General features: G+C 43.9%; 1 protein-coding gene across 8 annotated transcripts in view; it reads left to right on the forward strand.

Moving 5' to 3' along the window:
* dmd (dystrophin) overlaps nucleotides 1–21,883 on the forward strand; it is a 2,562,635-nt gene that overhangs the window by 2,241,569 nt on the left and 299,183 nt on the right. For all 8 annotated transcript variants that reach the window (XM_086007360.1, XM_086007362.1, XM_086007361.1 and 5 more), the window contains one exon: nucleotides 6,553–6,742. In XM_086007360.1, coding sequence (XP_085863486.1) covers nucleotides 6,553–6,742 — 190 coding nt within the window. The remainder of the gene's footprint in view (nucleotides 1–6,552; nucleotides 6,743–21,883) is intronic.

Below are 21,883 nucleotides of genomic sequence, written 5' to 3' on the forward strand. Positions count from 1 at the left end.
TATACAAATTTTACACTTTCCTTTTTAAAGTTCGAGCAAAGTCCTTGAAGATAGTATCATCCATCAGTTTAATCACATTAAGCATAAAAACAACAATAATTCCAATACTAAACCACACTTACAATGGATCTCCATTTGCGTAGTAATTATGGGAACAAAGGGCTATCTGCATCCAGTAGTTATTCACAGACACTGGAACCCCCACCTAGGCTATCATTATTGGTACATCAGTTGTAAACAGCACTCCAGTGTGAGAGGCCAGTCACGAAATAGCCATTTAAAATACTCCTTCCCCTTCAAGTATTACCTTCAATTTGATTAATCCTGGGCCAGAGATTACTGGGGCTCTAAAACAGACAGATTATTTCTGCAAAACCATTACAGTTTTCCATTGGTACATTCAGAGCCCATCATAAGGTTATAACAACTTGAAATGATATATATATGTATATATATAACATCTAACAGGAATTTATTTTTTATTTCACCCTTCACCACATTATGCTCTGGTGCATATTGGACTGCCAAAGAAGTTCAACCATGCCAGTTTGAATTGTCGTTTGACCCTAACAAAGGGAAAACATTTTAAAAAAATAATTTCACCACCATGATTTAAACAATGGTGATTCGACTTAATTCAGAATTTTAGTGTGAAGCTGAGTTTCCATCTGTTCCATTAGGTAGGGACCAACGGATTTGGGGCAAAAAGAAACTGCAGAACCCATTTTTGCATTGTAATGGCACTGTAATGCAAAATTACAAACAGTGACAATAGTAGGGATAGTATTAGTCTTCATTTTGAGTGTAGACATACTATATTAAGTGCACTAGACACAGCAAAGGCTACGGGCCCTGACAACATCTCGGTTGCGGTGCTGAAGACCTGTGCTCCTGAACTAGTCGTGCCCCTAGCTAAGCTGTTCCAGTACAGCTGCAACACTGGCATCCATCCAACAATGTAGAAAATTGACCGGTAATTTCCTGGTCTTAAGAAGCTGGACAAATTCAACCCGGCCAATTACAGCCTCCTCTCAATCATCAGCAAAGTGATGGAAGGAGTCATCAACATAGAATCATAGAAATTTACAGGACAAAAGGAGGCCATTCTGCCCATCGTGTCTGCGCCGGTCAAAAAAGAGCTATCCAGCCTAATCTCACTTTCCAGCTCTTGGTCGGTAGCCTTGTAGGTTATTAATTACTTTAAATCTATGCCCCCTGGTTATTGACCCCTCTGCTAAGGGAAATAGGTCCTTCCTATCCACTCTATCTAGGCCCCTCATAATTTTATAAACCTCAATTAAGTCTCCCCTCCGCATCCTCTGTTCCAAAGAAAACAACCCCAGCCTATCCAGTCTTTCCTCATAGCTAAAATTCTCCAGTCCTAGCAACATCCTCGTAAATCTCCTCTGTACCCTCTCTAGTGCAATCACATCTTTCCTGTAATGTGGTGACCAGAACTGTACGCAGTACTCTAGCTGTGGCCTAACTAGTGTTTTATACAGTTCAAGCATAACCTCCTTGCTCTTATATTCTGTGCATCGGCTAGTAAAGGAAATTATCCCGTATGCCTTTCTAACCATCTTACCTACCTGCCCTACTACCTTCAGGGATCTGTGAACATGCACTCCAAGGTCCCTCTGTTCCTCTACGCTACTCGGTATCCTACCATTTATTGTGTATTCCCTTGCCTTGTTAGCCCTCCCCAAATGCATTACCTCACACTTCTTCGGATTGAATTCCATTTGCCACTTTTCTGCCCACCTGACCAGTCAATTGATATCTTCCTGCAGTCTACAGCGTTTTTCCTCATTATCAACCAGACGGTCAGTTTTTGTATCATCTGCAAACTTCTTAATCATGCCCCTTACATTGAAGTCTAAATCATTGATATATACCACAAAAAGCAAGGGACCTAGTACTGAGCCTTATGGAACCCCACTGGAAACAGCCTTTCAGTCACAAAAATACCCATCAGCCATTACCCTTTGCTTCCTGCCACTGAGCCAATTTTGGATCCAACTTGCCACTTTCCCTTGGCTCTAGACCTCATTACAGCTTTGACCCAAACATGGACACAAGAGCTGAATTCCAGAGGTGAGGTGGGAGTGACTACTCTTGACATCAAAGCAGCATTCGACCGAGTGTGGCACCAAAGAGTCCGAGTAAAACTGAAGTCAATACGGATCAGGGGAAAACTCCACCAGTTGGAGTCATACCTGGTATAAAGAAAGATGGTTGTGGTTGTTCGAGGCCAATCATCTCAGCCCCAGGACATCGCTGCAGGAGTTCCTCAGGACAGCGTCCTAGGCCCAACTACCTTCAGCTGTTTCATTAATGATCTTCCCTCCATCATAAGGTCAGAAGTGGGGCTATTTGCTGATGATTCCACAGTGTTCAGCTCCATTCATAATTCCTCAGAATGAGGAATGCCCACTTGCAGAAAGACTTGGACAACAGCCATGCTTGGGCTAACAAGTGGCAAGTAACATTTGCGCCACACAAGTGCGAGGCAATGACCATCTCTAACAAGAGAGAGCCTAACCTCCGCCCCTTGACATTCAATGGCATTACCATTGCCGAGTCCCCCACCATTAACATCCGTGGGGTCAACATTAACCAAAAGCTGAACTGGGCCAACAACATAAATGCCGTGGCTACTCAAGCAGGTCAGAAGCTGGGTATTCTATGGCGAGTGGCTCACCTCCTGACCAATGTTCCTTTTAAGCTGCACAACCACGCAGCGCTCTGGAGGACCCATGCAACCGGCTCACCGGCTTTTAAATGGAAAAAAATCACACATGCGCGAAATTTTGAATGGGCCGTGCAGCCCATTAAAGGGGTCGCGCAGCCCAAAAAAAATTAGGGGATAACATTGCTCCTTTCTCCCCAAAGCCCCTTTGCCACCTACAAGGCACAAGTCAGGAGTGTGATGGAATACTCTCCACTTGCCTGGATGGGTGCGGCTGCAACAACACTCAAGAAGCTCCACACCGTCCAGGACAAAGAAAGAAAACAGAAAAAAGACTTGTATTTGTATAGCGCCTTTCATGACCACCCAAAGCACTTTACAGCTAATGAAGTCGTTTTTTGAAATGTAGTGACTGTTGTAATATAGGAAGCAATGTTGTAAAGCAGTTCACTTGATTGGAAACCCATCCATGAGCTTAAATATTTACTCCCTCCACCACCAGCATATTGTGGCTACAGTGTGTATTATCTTCAGGATGCACTGGAGCAACTTGTCACGGCTTCTTCAGCAGCACCTCCCAAACCCATGACCATCACCACCTAGAAGTACAAAGGGCAGCAAGTGCATGGGAACACCATCATCTCCAAGTTCCCCTCCAAGTCACACACCATCCTGAGTTGGTGTTATATCGTCGTTCCTTCATGGTCGCTGGGTCAAAATCCTGGAACTCCCTCCCTAACAGGGAGCATGTTCACCACACGGATTGCCGTGATTCAAAAAGAATGCCCACCACCGCCTTTTCAAGGTCAGCTAGGAATGGGCAATAAATGACAGCCTTGCCAGCGACGCCCACATCTTGAGAATGATTTTTTTTTTAATGTATTTAAGTTCAATGTAACATTGCTGCGTTCCCAGTAATTCTGGTAATGATGATCTGGTCGAAAGCAATTATAGCTATCCAAATATTTTATAGATACAGCTAGGATGAAGATAGAATTGCTGAAAAAACCCACAAGTTACATTCAAAGGAGGCAATTTGAGCTTGAATATTGCAGGAATAAACACTGAATCATTGTCATGTTTTCCTCATGTGGAATAACCAATCGGGTTGTCAACCCTCCAGGATTGATCTGGAGTCTCCAGGAATTAAAGATGAATCTCCTGGACACTGCTGTGAGCAACTCAGGAGAAAAATCATAGCGGCATTAAAATAATTGTGTTTTTTTAATTTTCTTTGCACACGTTCATTTATTAGTTATAAAAATATTGGCGATGGCTAGAAAGGCTGTTTTGATTGGGTGATTTGTGGGGGGCGGGGTTGGTGGGGGGCATACGGTGGGAAGTCATGTGATGAAACCGCCAGGAATATGTTCAACCAGAGTTGGCTATTTGAAAGTGAGGATATCACAGAACGATAGAGACTTTAGGCACCCAGCTCTGCTGCCAAAAGTGCAGTGGGTCAGGGCTTTTGGCCATTAATCTGCTGAGGTATTGATCCCATCCCAAGTCCTGGCTCAGGGCCATTTGTATGGTGGGATACAGCAATACTGTAGCATCTGTCCCTGAAGTTGGGGGTTTTACAGCGGCACTGTACTGCTACATCTTGGACCTTTCTGGTCAAAGAAACTTCAAAACTTTTCTGTTTAAAAAAAAAAAAATTAAATTAAAAGTCACTTTTCCAATGGCAGTTGACCACTCTGCGATTGATTGGCATTGGGAAACTGGCAGTTGCTGCAGGTCTGGGCCCACTTCTACCAGGCCCTGTCACATCATGCAAGTGCAGCTAGCATTGGACGTACTGGAGGCAGAACTGGTGGCATTTCTGATGGATGATGTCATCCGCCAGTCCCACCTCTTTTGATGACATCCGCACAGGCCGCCCGCTCTCGCGTCTTCGGCCGCAACGGCCAGCCACAGTTACGCGTCGACGCAACGACGCAGGTCACGTGACCGCCCAAGCGCGGGCAAACGCGCTAACGTCACGACGCGGTCACGTGACCACACAAGCGCGGGAAAACACGGCCGAGCGTGATGACGTCATCAGCTCTCCACAGGACTGCGGAGTCGGTCCTCGTGGCGTCCCCGCTGGGGAAAGACCTACTTCACAGTGCTCCTGCATCCAGCTGCCTTACCTGCAGTATTTCGTCTGTTCTTGTAAATAAGCAACTTCTAGATTGTTCTCCTGAAGTCAAACTCGATTATTTAGTAGTCATTCATCCGATACCTACCTAGGTGAACACGAACTGCTACAACTAGTTATTTAATTCCGTAATTACTGACACCTACTGGCAGCATCATGTGTCTGACATAGACATAGTGCATATGTTACAGGGATCCCCATCTAGTTTTTGGAAGCAAGTAGTGCAAGTAATGGGAGATAAAATCCAGATTAAGTTTGCAGGGAAGTTTTAAGGGACACAATTGTTGAGGGTAAAATGGGAATCAGTAGCGATGAGATCAGAGTTCGGCTAAACAATTCTGTAGGCAATGTTCCAGTGTAAAAGCATTTTTTAATACTTTCAATAATCACTTCTCTGCCTATCTTGATCATAAGAGATCGGCGAAGGGGGAAGATTTTCTTTCTTTTTGAATGCTTTTACAATTTCACTAGAAATAGCAAACAGAAAATATTTATGATGTTGCTGCTGCATAGAAATCAGAGAAAGTCTTACGCACAGATATTACCTTCATGGATTGACGTCTGCTCCACTGTCCTTTAGCATACAGAGAGAACATGGCCTCAGTTCCAGCTCCGACTGATGGGATGAAAGTATGTTTTCTCTGGTGGCTGCTATAAGGGTCCTGTGTAAAATGAGCCTTTCTAGTTCCAATTAAGTCAGTACACATTTACAACATAAAATGACCTATAATCCTGAAAAATAGAAGTCACTTTACTTTTCACATTTTATCTGGGAATTTCCTCGGAGCTGCTCCCACTCCACCAACCATTGTAACTTCATCGGAAGTGTGGCTGAAATACCGCTTACGCACGTAAGCTGAGTTTCCACCGCACTTCCAGCAAAGTTACGATGGCTCCGAGGGAATTCCCGGCCTATTCCATGAACAGCCTGAATTGCAGAAGATTCACAGGGTACTTTCATACATTCATAAATTGAAAATGTGTTGATTATTCTCCAGAGAAAATGAAAGTGGATCTGACTAAACAATAATAGTGTACAAAAACTGCAGATATGAAGGCTGAAGTTCTTCTGCCTCCCAATTCACACTCAGTGGGAAAATTCCACCCAGCATTATTACCTGAAAGTCATTGTACATCACCATCAGCAGTTGGTCAGAAATCCCATTTAATTCAATAGAAAAGCACAGCTGCCTGTTCTTTGCTGACCCACTACTTGTTTCATTTGAGATCTTTCTGCTATTACAGCTGAATATTTTACATAAAAAGGCACAAGGATGTGTTTAATCAGATCTACTTATACATGTAAACTATTCTAACCAATTATTGAGGAAATTCCAATTTACTTCTGGCTGTGAAAACTGGAATTTTTTATGTGTAAACCTGGGTCGAAGTCACTTTTCTGTAAGTCACAACCTTTTGAATATAATAGAACTTAATGATATGGCCCAATCTCAAATAAGCCACCATAGGCATTTTTTGTATGTCTTAAATATTGTCTAAAATAATTACTTTCTACTAACTTAAACCTAATTAGGGGACTGATATGGGTTAAGGTTGTGTGATGATAAATTCCCTAGATATTTAAATTTGTGACAGTCACTAACTCATTCTTATAATCCGCTGCTGAAGGTGTTACAGAGTTCATAATTGGACACAAAACAGCATTTGAAATGGCTATGCTAATGAAGATTGCTAATGTGTGTAAAAATAAATGGTTCCACAGGGCCAGTGAGAGGGAGGCTGCGCTGGAAGCAGCCCTCAGATTGCTGCAGCAGTTCTATCTGGATTTGGACAAATTCCGGGCCTGGCTTACAGAAGCAGAGACCACTGCCAATGTATTGCAGGATGCCACCTATAAAGAGAGACTATTGGACGACACTCAGCTGGTTCGAGAGCTGACAAAACAGTGGCAGGTACATGCGGTGGTGTGTTTCTAATATGTTTGCAGTTCTGTCATAATAACATTGTTCTTGTACATATGGTAGGCAGTACCAGCATTCGGATTAGAAAAGATGAGATTTGGTCACCTAAGGCCCATATTATTTCAACGAATCAGCTTTACTTAATAACAAGAGGTAAACTCATGGTAAATGCAGTAAGTACAGTGGGGGTGCGGTAGCATAGTGGTTATGTTACTGGACTAGTAATCCAGAGGCCTGGACTGATGAGTTCAAATTCCACCATGGCAGCTGTGGCATTTAAATTGAGTTAAATCTGGAATTTTATAAAAAGCTAGTATCAGTAATGGTGACCATAAAACTACCGGATTGTCGTAAAAACCCATCTGGTTCACTAATGTCCTTTAGGGAAGGAAACCTGCAATCCTGGTCTGGCCTACATGTGACTCCAGACCCACAGCAATGTGCTTGACTCTTAACTGCCCTCTGAAATGGCCCAGCAAGCCTCACCACCACCTTTTCAAGAGCAATTTGGGATGGGCAATAAATGCTGGCCATTCCATGAATGAATTTTTTAAATATCAGCTTATGGGGACTTTTATCTGGACTGAATACTGTCTTCAGCATCTATCAGATGATTCCAAAGAAAGAAGAAAGAATTGATGAAATGTATTATTCTACAGATAGTAGGATCTAGTTGTGTGAAATGGATCAGTAATTTGCTGTTCAATCTAGGATTCCTTAATTGTGAAACCTCAGAAACAGTGCCTTTATTAGGAGATTTGCTGAATCTTTGGGTTTGAAATTAATGGTGCTATTTGCCTGAATGGAAATATTAGATTCTGTTGTTACAATGTAGCAGATATTTTATAAAGAATCCAGTAATTCGATCGATTAATTATAGAGATTCCTAGAAGTGTGCTGTTTTGTAAGGATGCTACCCACAAAGGGAGACTATTGGACAATGTTAATGCTGGTAGCCATTACATGCTAAGTCTATGTTCCAAATTGTGCCCCACACATTCACGGATAATCATCTGCTATGGGATATAATTTTATTCCTGTTTTGGTGGGATTAGATAATATCCAAATGCGAAGAAAACATACCAATTTAAAAAGTCAAAGAGGGAAAAGACTTGTAGTTTTTCGAGAATCAAACCTTTGAGTCAAACCAGGAGTAGGTTCATGAGAAAACCAGAATCAGCTCAGGTTCCAGTACAAAGTGATATAACACGTTCTTACACATGTTGTAAGCGAGATCATTTTTATTGAACTGATACAGTCCATTTGGCAGGCGAGCATGGTGGAACAGCTGCTAATTTGCTTTCTTCTGTCATCAAGGCACCTCCTCTCCAGTTGACACTTAAAATGGTATATTGAAAAAGACTGAGCAAGTTAAGACCTAGCTCAGAGGCAGTGTGGCCAGTTGCAGCTGTATCACCAAGCTAGCCATGATCAGTTAACTCAGCAGTGAGCTATGATTGAAGCGGGGACTTTCCTGGATTGTAAAGCTAAGTCCCATACTGGGTGGTATCACCACAATCTCAATTACCCCAATGCAGATGCGCTGATGCTGAGTAAAATGCTCCCTGCTACCAAACCTTTGTAAGAATGGCAGCTGCAGTCTTATTTGCCACATAAATGTAACGTCGCTGTTCAGCTGAAGAGGCCATCCATGCTTTTGTTACCTCTAGGCTTGACTATTCGAACGCACTCCTGGCTGGCCTCCCACATTCTACCCTACGTAAACTTGAGGTCATCCAAAACTCGGTTGCCCATGTCCTAACTCGCACCAAGTCCCGTTCGCCCATCACCCTTGTGCTCGCTGACCTACATTGGCTCCCGGTTAAGCAACGCCTCGATTTCAAAATTCTCATTCTTGTTTTCAAATTCCTCCATGGCCTCGCCCCTCCCTATCTCTGTAATCTCCTTCAGCCCCACAACCCATAGAGATATCTGCGCTCCTCTAATTCTGTCCTCTTGAGCATCCCTGATTATAATCGCTCAACCATCGGTGGCCATGCTTTCAGCTGCTTAGGCCCTAAGCTCTGGAATTCCCACCCTAAACCTCTCCGCCTCGCTACCTCTCTTTCCTCCTTTAAGACGCTCCTTAAAACCGACCTCTTTGGCCAAGCTTTTGGTCATCTGCCTTAATTTCTTATGTGGCTCGGTGTCAATTTTTTGCCTCATAACACTCCTGTGAAGCGCCTTGGGACGTTTTACTATGTTAAAGACGCTATATAAATACAAGTTGTTGTTGTTGGTGGTGCTGTTACCAACTGAGCCATCAGGGGAGCCATGTTCCTACATATTACAGAAATCAAATCATGGCCTCCCCCATCCCTATCTCTGTAACCTTCTGCAGATTTATAGCCCCCTTCCAACCCTCCATTCCTTTGACTCTGACCCCTTCTGCAACCCCCACCTGTGACTTCAGCCACCTGGGCCCATGCTTTGGAATCCCCTCCAACTCTCCTCCTTTAAAACCCTTCTTAAAATCTACCTATTTGACCACTCCTAATATTCCCTTCTTGGGCCTGGCATCCCTTTTATGATTATGCCTCTGTGAAGCACATTGGATGTTCTTCTATGTTAATGGCACTGCATACAGACATTCTTACTGTTCGTATTATTGTTTAAGTACAGAGATTTCTTTGTAGTCATAACATCTAAAGTATAAATAATTACTTAAATGCATGCCTGTTGCACCAGATTATTAAGGAGGAAAAGTCTGCAAAATTCCTCTTCAGCTAAACAACGACGTTACATTTATGTGACAAATAAGACTGCAGCTGCCATTCTTACAAAGGTTTGGAAGCAGAGAGCATTTTACTCAGCATCTGCGCATCTGCATTGGGGTAATTGAGATTGTGGTGACAGCTACAGATTCATGATAACCAGCTGAATATATAAAATCCTATGTATTCTGACACAATGTAACTAGTGGGCTTCCTGTGGCATGCCTTTAGGCTATCAAGCACTTGAAATAAGACTCAAGAGAGAGAACAAAAATTACAGTCTATCCAAGGTGACCTTACTCTAGTTTTATACACAGTGTCAGTAATATACAGTAGAATAGTCTACAGTTTCTATCCTGTTATATTTCAATACAAAGGAAAGAAAATTAGGTTTTAGTAAACAAGCTCTAAAATGAATAGAAAATCTGTTCCTCAGAGAGAAAATATTAATGTGAATGACTGGCTTTTAGATCCTGCAGTTATTTAGTCACATTTGAGGAGACCCTTGGGATCCAGGCCATCTTAGGTTTGTATTTATTTGTGTGTGCATTCATTATTTTTTTCCTTCCTGATGATTGGATGAAGAGGTTATTGACTTACAATTCTTGAAGTTAATAAGAAGAGGTTGTTTTCTTCTCATACTCATTTATTTTTCTAGTGTTCAATAGAAAGCCAATAAAATATAATCAGCAAAATAAAAACACATTACTATCTGGAAATCAAACCAATCCTAATGTAATACAGGCTTCAGACGTCTCCCCTGAAGGCACAGCTCATGTCAGTAACTGAAGGTATCCCATCACTCTGTTGCAAACCTGCTTCCATTCTTTCAACCAGATTTGTTACTAAATCTAGAAATATCAACTAGTTCTGAAGTACATGACTCTATTAAGGTTCACAACCAGTGATGAAAAGCGACAACAAAAGGAAATAGTGTAAAAAAAAAACAATTCTGATCTTATATGAGACATTAATTAGGCCGCATCTAGACTACTGTGTGGTGTTTTGGTCCCCGTCACATGGTGGGTGATCTAGAAGCCTTGGAAAAAGTTCAGAGGAGAGGCACTAGATTTATACCTAGTTTAAAGGACGTTAGTTATCACGATAGGCTTAGAGAGCCGGGAAGGGGTTTACACTAAAAAGTGCAGAACTTGAGAAGATTTAATTGAGATTGTTAAAATAATGCCAGGATTACATTTGGTCCATATGGCTAGGCTATTTGAGTTAGATAGGTTAGGTGGGACCAGAGGCCATGCAGATAATTTACGTAAACCTCGGTGAGATGTCAGGAGGTTTTTCTTTTCAAGGAGTTGTCAACATTGGGAACGAGTTGCTGGCCCATGCAATGAGTGCGGATTCGCTACAAATGTTCAAAAGGAGATTACGTGGAGCAAGGATGTCTTGCTGCAGTTGTACAGGGCCTTGGTGAGACCACACCTTGAGTATTGTGTGCAGTTTTGGTCGCCTTATCTGAGGAAGGATGTTCTTGCCATGGAGAGAGTGCAGCAAAGATTCACCAGACTGATACCTGGGATGGCAGGAATGACGTATGAGGAGAGATTGGGTCGATTAGGCTTATATTCGCTAGAGTTTAGAAGAATGAGAGGGGATCTCATTGAAACTTATAAAATTCTAACAGGACTAGACAGACTAGATGCAGGAAGGATGTTCCCGATGACGGGGGAGTCCAGAACCAGGGGTCACAGTCTAAGGATAAGGGGTAAGCCATTTGGGACTGAGGTGAGGAGGAATTTCTTCACCCAGAGAGTGGTGAACCTGTGGAATTCTCTACCACACAAGGCAGTTGAGGCCAATTCATTAAATATATTGGCCCAGAAATTCGGGTCGGGGGCTTCCCGCGGGTGCAAGCCGCACTTACCTTGCGCGCCAGCCGTTGAGCTGTGGGCCCCCGTGGGATTCCGATCCGGGGCCTGGTCCAGCTGCCGGCGCACAGTGCTTGCGTATCCCAGGGGCGCAGTTAGTTCGATGCGTCCCCTGGGATCACGTGGGCCATGGGGAGCCAATCGGAGCAGGGAATGCTCCATTCATAAGTCTGACAGGAAGTGTTGTCAAGACTTATAAATACTACGACCCCAAAACAGCACTAAATCTTCAAATAAATATTTTTTTAAATCACATTTTTTAAATTATAAATTACATGAAATAACTATTTTAAACAATAATTTAAATTTTTGAAAAATATAATTTTATTTTCTAACGGGGCTAAAAATAAACTTACCTTGCTTTAAAGTATTTAAAAATAATAAACCTGTGGAAAAAATGTTTTAATTTTAATTAATTCACCACTTACCTTGTGAAAAGCAGGCCTTGCGACTGCTTTTTACATGTCTAACTTCTGGAGACTTACCTTCCCGGGAAAACCTGAAAAAAAAATCGAAGTTCGATGCACACGCGCAGCCTCTCCCATGCACGCATTCGAACTCTGAACCCCTTCTTTCAGGGAAACAGAAGTGCCGGTTTCCCGCGCATGCGCAGTGCATGCAGGAAACCGGCACTTCCATTGGGCCTACGGGTGAGTACCCTGTGCGTACTCACCCGTGGAAATCCGAATTTCTGGGCCATTCAAGAAGGAGTTAGATATATTTCTTAAGGCTAAAGGGATCAAGGGATAGGGGGAGAAAGCAGGGACAGGGTACTGAATTTGGATGATCATCCATGATCTCATTAAATGGCGGAACAGGCTCGAGGGGCTGAATGGCCTACTCCTGCTCCTATCTTCTATGTTTCTATAATGGTGATGGTGGGGGCGATGGGGTTAAGTTGCACCACGATGGTATGAGACAGGGGGCTCAATGGACTAGCTGGTCTTTTCCTGTCCATCATTTTCATATGTTTGTAGGTGTTGTGACTTTAATGTCCAGCCAGCGAATAAACCCCCTTTGAGTATTCCATCACATTGTTCAATGACTTGTCATTAGTATGAGAAAAACAGTCAACAAACTAGTCAGCAGCAAATTTGTGCCACACAACTAGGGCACTCTGCATATTTTCAAGTACATCCATAATTGTCAGAATTCTCAGAAAGAAATAGGAGTAATCTTTACAATTTAGTGCACCTGGTGGAGAGCTTTGTACAATGGAAACGCATATCTGGAAGTTGGGTGCAGCGGTCTACAAACCTGATTCGCAGCATGCACTATTTTCACGCAGGTTGTGAAGCGGGTACACTGGATCTCTGCCCCTTAATTCCCAGTATGTGCTCCTATTGCAAGAAGCTCTGCACTGGGGACACTAAGTTGTAAAACGTACCCCTAGAGTACACAGGGCGGAGCTCTATGCATATGTTCAGTTCTCATCATTTTCTAAACGAAATGTTTGGAAGGGGAGAACTAATCGAAATAGTACTTTTGTAATCTTGCAAAACAAAAATGGCTATTATGACGATTTCATTAACTTAACCAACAAACAGTGCAATCAAAATAAAATCCTTTTCACTGACCGCTATTGTGCTGTGGCCCAATTGGCACCAATTGTGTTGGAATATAGATAGGAGGGTGGCAGTAGGAAGAAGCCATTTCCCCTTGTATTCTCCTTCACTTTTTATGTTTGTTAGTATGCTATGCCAATTGCCTTATCCTACACATCAATGCCAGATGCCGAGAAAGTTCCCACATGTTTTCGTGTGACCATCCACTACCCCAGCCCTGGTGACTCAGGATGGTTGCTGGTAATCAGGACTATCTGCTGTAGTCATGGCTGATGACTCTAATAAGGCTTCCGCAGAAAAATAAGAACAATAGGTACAATAAAGATAATGCTGCTACAGGAATTGTCATAGAGCAGACCACAGGAATTCAAGTCCTGTTTTAGGAGCCTGGATAAATCTGATGGAGTCCTGCAATACAGCCCAATAAGAGTCTCAAGAATCATTGTAGCTTGCTGTATTCTGCATTATATCACAATGAAGAAAGACTTGTTTCTTCTGGAAACTGAAAGTGTTGATGATGATGAGAGGGTGGAAGGACCTCCATCCCCACAGCGTAAGGAGGGTGCACAGGAAGGAGAAGAAGAGGCACATGACAGCCAGAGAAAGGAACTGATAGCCCAGTGCTTTCAATAAATAAAGGATAACTCGCCACATAAAGCCAGTACTCACCTGTATGTATGCCCTTCACATCCCCGCAAAGTCCCTCGCTTATCTGTAGCTCATGCAGAAATGTGGGTCTTCTGTTTGTGCCATTCTGTCCTTTAATCATTTTCAATTCTTTCCAGGTTGTGTGAAATAATGGCCCAGAAATTCGGGTTGGGGGCTTCCCGCGGGTGTAAGCCCCCGACCTGCACTTGCCTTGCGCGCCGGCAGTTGAGCTGTAGGGCCCCATGGAATTCCGCTCCGGGGCCTGGCCCAGCTGCCGGCGCGCTGTGCTTGCGTGTCCCAGGGGCGTAGTTAGTGCGATGCGTCCCCTGGGATCACGTGAGCCATGGGCAGCCAATCGGGGGAGGGAAAAGCCCATTCATAAGATTGACAGGTAGACCTGTCAAAACTTATAAATACTACGGGCCCAAAATAGCAGTAAAACTTCAAATATTTTTTTTTTTAAATCACACTTTTTAAATAAACTATAAATTACATTAAATAACTATTTTAAACAATAATTTAAATTTTTGAAAAAAATAATTTTATTTTCTAACGGGGCTAAAAATAAACTTACCTTGCTTTAAAGTATTTATAAAAATAATAAACCTGTGGAAAAAATGTTTTAATTTTAATGAATTGACCACTTACCTTGCAAAAAGCAGGCCTTACGCCTGCTTTTTAAATGTGTAAATCCTGCAGGCTTACCCTCCCGGGAAAACCTGTAAAAAAAAACCTAAGTTCAAAGCGCACGCGCAGCCTCCTCTGCGCGCGCGTTCGACCTCTGAACCCCTTCGTTCAGAGGATCGGAAGTGTCGGTTTCCCGCGCATGCGCGGTGCATGCAGGAAACCGGCAATTCCATTCGGCCTACGGGTGAGTACCCCGTGCGTACTCACCCGGGGAGAGCCGAATTTCTAGGCCAATAAGAAAAGTGAGCTGAGAAGTTTAAGCATGCAAAGTAAGGTCCGGATTTTCTGCTGCTGGACCCTGATTATAATGGCACTATTTGGGAAGTCAGTAAAGGAAATTAGGCAGCATTTCTGTCAAACCTGTGACCCTTTTATGCCACAGCAACATTTTGGAGGGGGTGGGGGGAAGAGGGTTGGTAGACACACCATTTCCTCATGTTTGAGCGTGAAAGATTTGCCTCTTCAGGGTCCATGCAATGACCCAGGCCTGGACCCCCAGGGGAGCTCCACTTCCATCATTTGGCAGGCCATTATACCTGGTTTCACCTGCGTACTGGCTGCCAGTGGTCCACCTGGCTACTGAGAGGGCAAGGACATGGGAACTGCTGGAGTTGGGACTTCTTGCCTCTGGCCCTACCCCATTTTACACCGATGGCCTTATTTTGGGTGGTTGGAATCTCTGCCCCTTACAAGGCCAGGACCTGGATATGCCAGAGCTGCATCGGAAGAACCACAGATTTTTGGTCACCGCATCTTTTCACAATCTCATGGATTTTGGTGCCCTTTTTTTCCACTTGACAAGGATGGGATTGTGAAATAAAAACAAAATGCTGGAAATACTCAGCAGGTCAGGCAGCATCTGTGGGGAGAGAAACAGGGTTAATGTTTCAGGTCGATGACCTTTCATCAGAACAGCTTTGTTTTTGCAAGGATGGGATTGTGTTGGATTACATCGCATTTGAAGCTAATGGGATTAATTGCGTACTAGTTTTCAAACCATTATTTTCTATGTCAGAACCCTTTTTGTGCCTGTAAATGGAACATTTTCTGAGGTGAATTTGTACAATTCTAATTTGCTCTCCTGCGCTTGTGTTCTGCATTTGTAGTGGCTCTTTTATAGGTTAGCTGTTTGTTGCAATAAGAAAATTGAATATGCTCAGTTTGGATAAAGATTCATGAATGTTAACCCAAGCAGTTGATTTCACTTTCAGTCAGCAGGTTCACTTTTTTGCCGTTTAAATAGCACAGTTGGCGAGCTTATGTTTTCAATTCTTTCTGTGACTGCAGGCTTGCCATAAGTAGTATCTGCAACGTTCTTCCCAAACCACAGATCTCTAACATTATTGATATTACATTCTTTAGAAGATTGCTAAGGGGTCACTCAAAAGTGCCATCGTTTTCACTAGAGCATAGTGTGCTCTCTGAAAGAAGAGGAGTGAATGTTCCATGTACTTTTTCTACACTAGCAACTGTCCAGTAGAGCTGTTCGTGTGTGGTCTCGGACCGAGAGCATGGTTCTGATATTTAGCTGCTAATCAGGCCCTTGCCTTTAAGGCCACTGCTCTAAATAATTAAATTCAGGTAATTGTAGCTATTTCTAATTTGCTGAGGTCAATGAGGAGATAGCAGTGGCTGCAAATGTCAGGCCCTAGGGTAATGACTGCCTTTCTTTATCATTTTAAACATTGTTTTGTATCTATAACAAAGTGCGGCAGATGGACAGTAAATGCAAGACATCTAAAATATTTTTATTTTTATTGATTTTCATATTTTTGGGGGTGGGGTAAGCAAATGAGAGCATATTTGTAAAAAAGGTAACAGTTGTGAATACCCCGTACAACTTACTGACCACCACCCATGGCCAGAGATCCCCAGCAGTTATGAGACCCCGGCAGTTATGAGAGGAGAAGTCATGAGTGTTGCAGTGAAGACTGAGCAAAGTCTTCTGTTAAAAAAGTTTGATAAACAAGCTTGTAAGAGGGACAGTAAGCAAGAAAGGACAAATATGAAGAGCTAGGGACACTTGCTCATGTAAGGCACAATGTGAGGGAGGTGCATTTGTAGGTAGCAGGTTAAACAGGATGGAGATGGGATCAGACATTAAACGTACAATCCAAAATACCATGGGAATAATGAATGAAAGAGTGCCACATGTATTAAGACACTGCAACAAAGAATTGGGGCAGCAGGTAACTTACCTTGGCTGCTCTGATGAGGTTAGTAAACTACTTCCAGCACCGCAAAGGAGCCCTGGGGGAAGGAGGCACTCGCTGCCACAGCCACTTCCCTCCACAGAGTGCTTGCCAGATTTTTGGCAGGTCGCTGGCGCCTGACCCCGAACAGCCCATGCTTGCTGCTTCATATCTCTGTAAAGAGGACAGCTAGGCCAGAATCCCTGATGCTTGCTGCTCATTTCTTCAATCTGGTTGCCATCTTTCTCACCAAAGTTGCCTGCCTTCTCCAGTGTTGCCGCTTCCCCTTTACACAGCACCAGGTATTATATCCTGCTGCTGCACCAGGCCTCCGCCTCTCCCAGTTCCGTTTTCTGCTACCCCTACCTTCCTCGCCAGCTGTTTAGGGTTCTTTTGGGGCCCAGCTCTTGCCTTTGCCGGCGTTTTCCAGCCCCACCCCTCAGATTTGTACAGCCTGCATGCGTCTCCATTTGTTAATCACCTGACCGTACAGTTTAGGGCGGGATGGGGGCTGGGACGTCATGGCAGGCAGAAGTCCCACCCTCCCCCGCCCAACTTCCAGTGATACTACAATAACATCGGAATTTTGAGGCTCTAGAGTCCAAAATACAGGACAAAACTAATCTAATTGAATTTTTTGAGGTAACAAGGATCCTCAGGTAATTTTTTTAATTTATCTTTCCAAGTACCCAGTGGATCTTTAAGCCTTGAAACCTTCTGGCTGCTAGTGCAGAATGGCAACCTAAACAGCGTGTAGCCAGCAGCCAGAGCCACAGCTGCAGGCCTCTCAGCCTACAGGTGCACCCCTCATTACGCCTCCAAACCAACTCCCAGCATAAGGCTGCACCAGGGAACTGACTTACGCCAGGAGAGTGACTGAGCCAGGCTAATTCAAGGCATGGCAAGCTGGGCACTTCCGATGCCCTTTGCCTGCCCTGTGCCCAAACAAGGGGGAAGGAATATTATTTAAAAGGGAATTGAAATAAGTAATTGACAAGAAAGGTTATAAAAGGATATGGGGAAAGGGCTGTAAAATGCACATCCTTATATTTTGTAATAATGTCAGGATGAGCACTGAAATGAACTTTGAAATGTAGTCACCTCTTAATCTCAGTTAGCACCCACCCATTGTTTTAAACTCATTCACTTAACTGTGTAGTCCGCTTCACTGTGGCAAAGTGCAAGCAATCTTTCAAGAAACAAGTTTTTTTTTTAAAGCGGAACAGTGTGTGCACACCTTCAAAGTGTATCCTCTGCCATCCATCAACATTCTATATATAATGATTAGCGTTGTGGTTCTCATTGGCTAATCCTGCTGCACTGCTAGTCTTGAACTATGAGCTGGGTTCCCAAAACAAGCAACTCAATTAAACATCTTTCAGGTAAAATTACATTCACATAGGCTGTGATGAACAGCCAATCTCTCCAAAACAGCCTTCTGTTCAGCACTCACCCTATTCAATCATAGCTTGCGCATAACCCCACAGGCACTGCTAACTTTAAACTAAATAGGGGATTCAGCATATGGTCTGACTAATAAAGATGTACACATTATTGTTGCCTATTGGACATATATTTGTAATGTAGCAATGAGGCAAATACAGTTTCAAACCATTACATTTACATATTACACTCCAATTAATATAAAATCATTTTCCCTTAGTCATAAATCCTTGCTAATGACGGCAGTGAAGTATTTGGGGTAGAAATTGCATCTTGTTGTGCCTGTTCTATGAGCATAAAATGGGCGCAAGGAGCTTTACTTTCGGGCACCAATGTCCTGCGCCCCAATTGGATCTGGCAAATTTTCAGCGTCCCTGGCGGTTGCCTAAAACAAGCGTTAAGTCCCTTACACATGAAAATGCAGGGCTTACCACCTGTTTTAGGTCTCCTCACTGAAATTGGGCTGGGATGAGTGGGGTAGGATTCATCAGCAGCTGTTACAGCCTAAGCAGTGGCCGCCAAATAATGGTAGGTTTTTAACAGAAATGTTTTTGGAAAACCTCCCTGCTCAGCCAGGGTTCTCTCTCCTGGTTATCAACTCTGCTGGAAAATGTGCGTGTATGAATGTCAGACCAGGGCAGGATAGGGCTCAACTTATCTGAGGACACTGCCGGCGAGGCAGGCGGCCTGAAATTAGTTGGCTGCCTGTGGAGCCATGACAGGTTCTAGCAGCTCACCTACATTATTTAGATAAGGCCCGAGCACCAATTTTGAGCCAGCCTCGGGCATCCAGGTTTGGGCTCGCGTTCCGGCCGTATTGCCGCCCTCACACCCGAAAATGGGCACCGAATTTCCACCCTGTTGAATTTTGCTTACTCGGGACCCTGTTTATATATACATTTTATATGCATCTTAATTTTTTATAACTATATCTTATATAAAATACAGATATAGTAATCAGGAAAACTTGGAATGAAAAGCACATCTGACTAGGGTTCCTTTGTTCCAATTTTCCCCCCCTTCTCCCTTCTTGGAGTAGACTTAGTCTTGTTGAGATACTGCACTATGAATGCTGGCAGTTCACTCCTGCTCACTTTTCATGTATGGGCTTAGACATGGAAGAATCACAATTGAGCCCTATCCTTCCGTGGTCTGACATCCATACATGCAACACTTTCCAGCAGAGCTGTTAACCAGGAACAAGAACCCTTGCACCATATGTATTAATCCACACAATACAGATACTGAAGCAGCTATTGGGGTCCTATGATTATATATTTCCTTAAAAAAAAAATTAAGCATCAACAAACTCCCTTGAAGTTTTTAGATTTGTTAGCTAGTTTAAACCTTCCCACGGCAGCACTTTGGTAAAGTTACAAATTGGCCAACATAGAATTGGTTCAGAAAAAAGACAGGACAATATTCCAAGGTTTGCTTTTTCTACCTGTAGGTAGGACATTTTCAGATGAAGACAGGAATTGCGTGCAATTATTAGTGACAGTGTTGCTGATTGAGGGGATTATTTTACATGGATCGACATGTGATGGTTGGATTTGCAATGCACCACTGCATTCTGATATGATGAGGATATTTTTCCCATAGAATTACTCGGTGAGGCTTGTGACATACCTGCTAGGTTAATCAGTTCTGCATTAAAAACAGTGCAGACATTCACAATGTTTCAAGTCCATTTTCATGTTGTACTGGATTTTCCCTAATGACTATTGCTTTAATTGTGTCTCTGCATTCTTCAGAACATTGGAAATAATAATCTCTCCCATAGGTATAGCTATTAAAAAGCAATGTCTTTATTGAAGAGTGATTGGCAAACCTTTTTACTGTGTTGGATAGCCAATGTGATGTGATGTAATTCAGGCTAAATTGCATTGCAAAACATCCCCCGCGTTACTTATATGTGACATTGTCATGATGAAAATGGCATGTGGCTATGCTGGCTGTTTTCCATCCCCAGCAATTATGATGTTGCCTCTTCAAAGATCAGCCACTTTAATAATGTGCTAGTGCCATGCTGATTCTGCTTGGATCTTGCACAGCTGGCAACGCCACCAAAGATAAACTTGCCAGGATCAATAAGGCCTGGGAGCAGCCGGGAAGATCAGTAAGATATTAGTTTCCTCGGCAACCAGCTTTGGGAAATGTGGCATGTTTACGATGGCATTGTCATCAGCTGTGCAAGGCCCATATGTCGGAAGCCAGCAGCATTAGCATGAAAAAAGGGACGTCCCAAAGTGCTCTACAGCCAAAAAATACTTTTGAATTCTTGGCACTGTTCTAATGTAGGAAATGCGGCAGCCAATTTGAACACAGCAAGGATCCCACAAACAGCAATGTGATAATGACCAGATAATCTGTTTTAGTGATGTTGGTTGAGGGATGCATTTTGGCCAAGACACTGGAGAAACTCCTCTGCTCTTCTTCAAAATTGTGCCATGGGATCTGAAAGGGCAGGCGGGACCTTGGTTTAACATCTCATCCGAAGGTTGGAACCTCCGACTGTGCGCTACTGTACTTTCTTAGAAGTATAGGTGTCATTTTTATTTCATTGGATTATATAGGATATATGGCACTGAAACAGGCAATTCGGCCCAACCAGTCCATGCCGGCGTTTATGCTCCACCTGAGCCTCCTCATGTCTTTCCTCATCTAAATCTATCAGCATAATCCTCTATTCCCTTTTCCCTCATATGCTTGTCTAGCCTCCTCTTAAATGCATTTATACTTTTCACTTCAACCACTGACTGTGGTAGCAAGTTCCAAATTCTCACCACTCTTTGGGCAAAGAAGTTTCTTCTGCATTCCCTATTGGATTTCTTGGTGACTATTTATATTGATGGCCTCTAGTTTTGCTCTTCCCCGCAAGTGGAAACATTCTCTCTTTATCCACTCTATCAAAACCTTTCATGATTTTGAAGACCTCTATTAGGTCACCCCTCAGCCTTTTTTCAAGAGAAAAGAGACCCAGCCTGTTCATCCTTTTCTGATATGTATACCCTCGCATTACTGGTATCATCCTTGTAAATCTACTCTGCATCCTCTCCAGTGCCTCTCTATCCTTTTTATAATATGGCGACCGGAACTGTACACAGTACTCTAAGTGTGGTGTAACCAAGGTTCGATACAGGTTGAGCATAACTTCCCTACTTTTAAATTCTATACCTCTAAAAATAAACCCTAGTACTTGGTTTGCTTTTTTTATGGCCTTGCTAGCCTGTGTCGCAACTTTTAGTGATTTGTGTATTTGTACTCCGAGATCCCTTTGTTCCTCTACCCCACCTAGACTCGCACCCTCCAAATAATAAGTGACCTCCCTATTCTTCCTACCAAAATGTAATACAGGTAGACTATCCTTTATCCGAAAACCTCAGGACCAGCCGTGTTTCGGTTTTCGGAAAATTTCGGATTTCGGAAGGTGGGTCGGCGGGGGTCCGCGGGGGGGTCGGCGGGGGTCCGCGCGGGGGTCGGGGTCGGCGGGGGACCGCGGGGGGCTCCGCGGGGGGGTCGGCGGGGGTCGGGGTCGGCGAGGGTCCGCGGGGGGGTCGGCGGGGGTCGGCGTCGGCGGGGGTCCGCGGGGGGGTCCGCAGTCGTGGCTTGTCCGTCGCTGCTAGCCTGGAATGCAATGAAGTTCCGCATTTCCACCAACAGGTCGTCGTGCTCGGTCGGAACAGGGGCCGGCACCGCCGCGGGCTCAGAGCTCTCGTTGCTTTCGAGCCTTTGGAAGAGAGTCAGGTGGTTCCGCGGGGGGGGGTCAGCGGGGGGTCGTGCGCACGACTTACGCTGACCCTCTGCTCAGCGTAAGTCGGCGGGGATCGGGGTCGGCGGGGGTCCGCGGGGGGGGTCGGCGGGGGGGGTCGGCGGGGGTCCGCGGGGGGGTCCGCAGTCGTGGCTTGTCCGTCGCTGCTAGCCTGGAATGCAATGAAGTTCCGCATTTCCACCAACAGGTCGTCGTGCTCGGTCGGAACAGGGGCCGGCACCGCCGCGG

This window comes from Somniosus microcephalus, chromosome 14 (assembly GCF_052327205.1).
Source record: "Somniosus microcephalus isolate GS21.2 chromosome 14, FLI_Smic_1.0, whole genome shotgun sequence".
In the NCBI taxonomy this organism is placed as follows: Eukaryota; Metazoa; Chordata; class Chondrichthyes; order Squaliformes; family Somniosidae; genus Somniosus; species Somniosus microcephalus.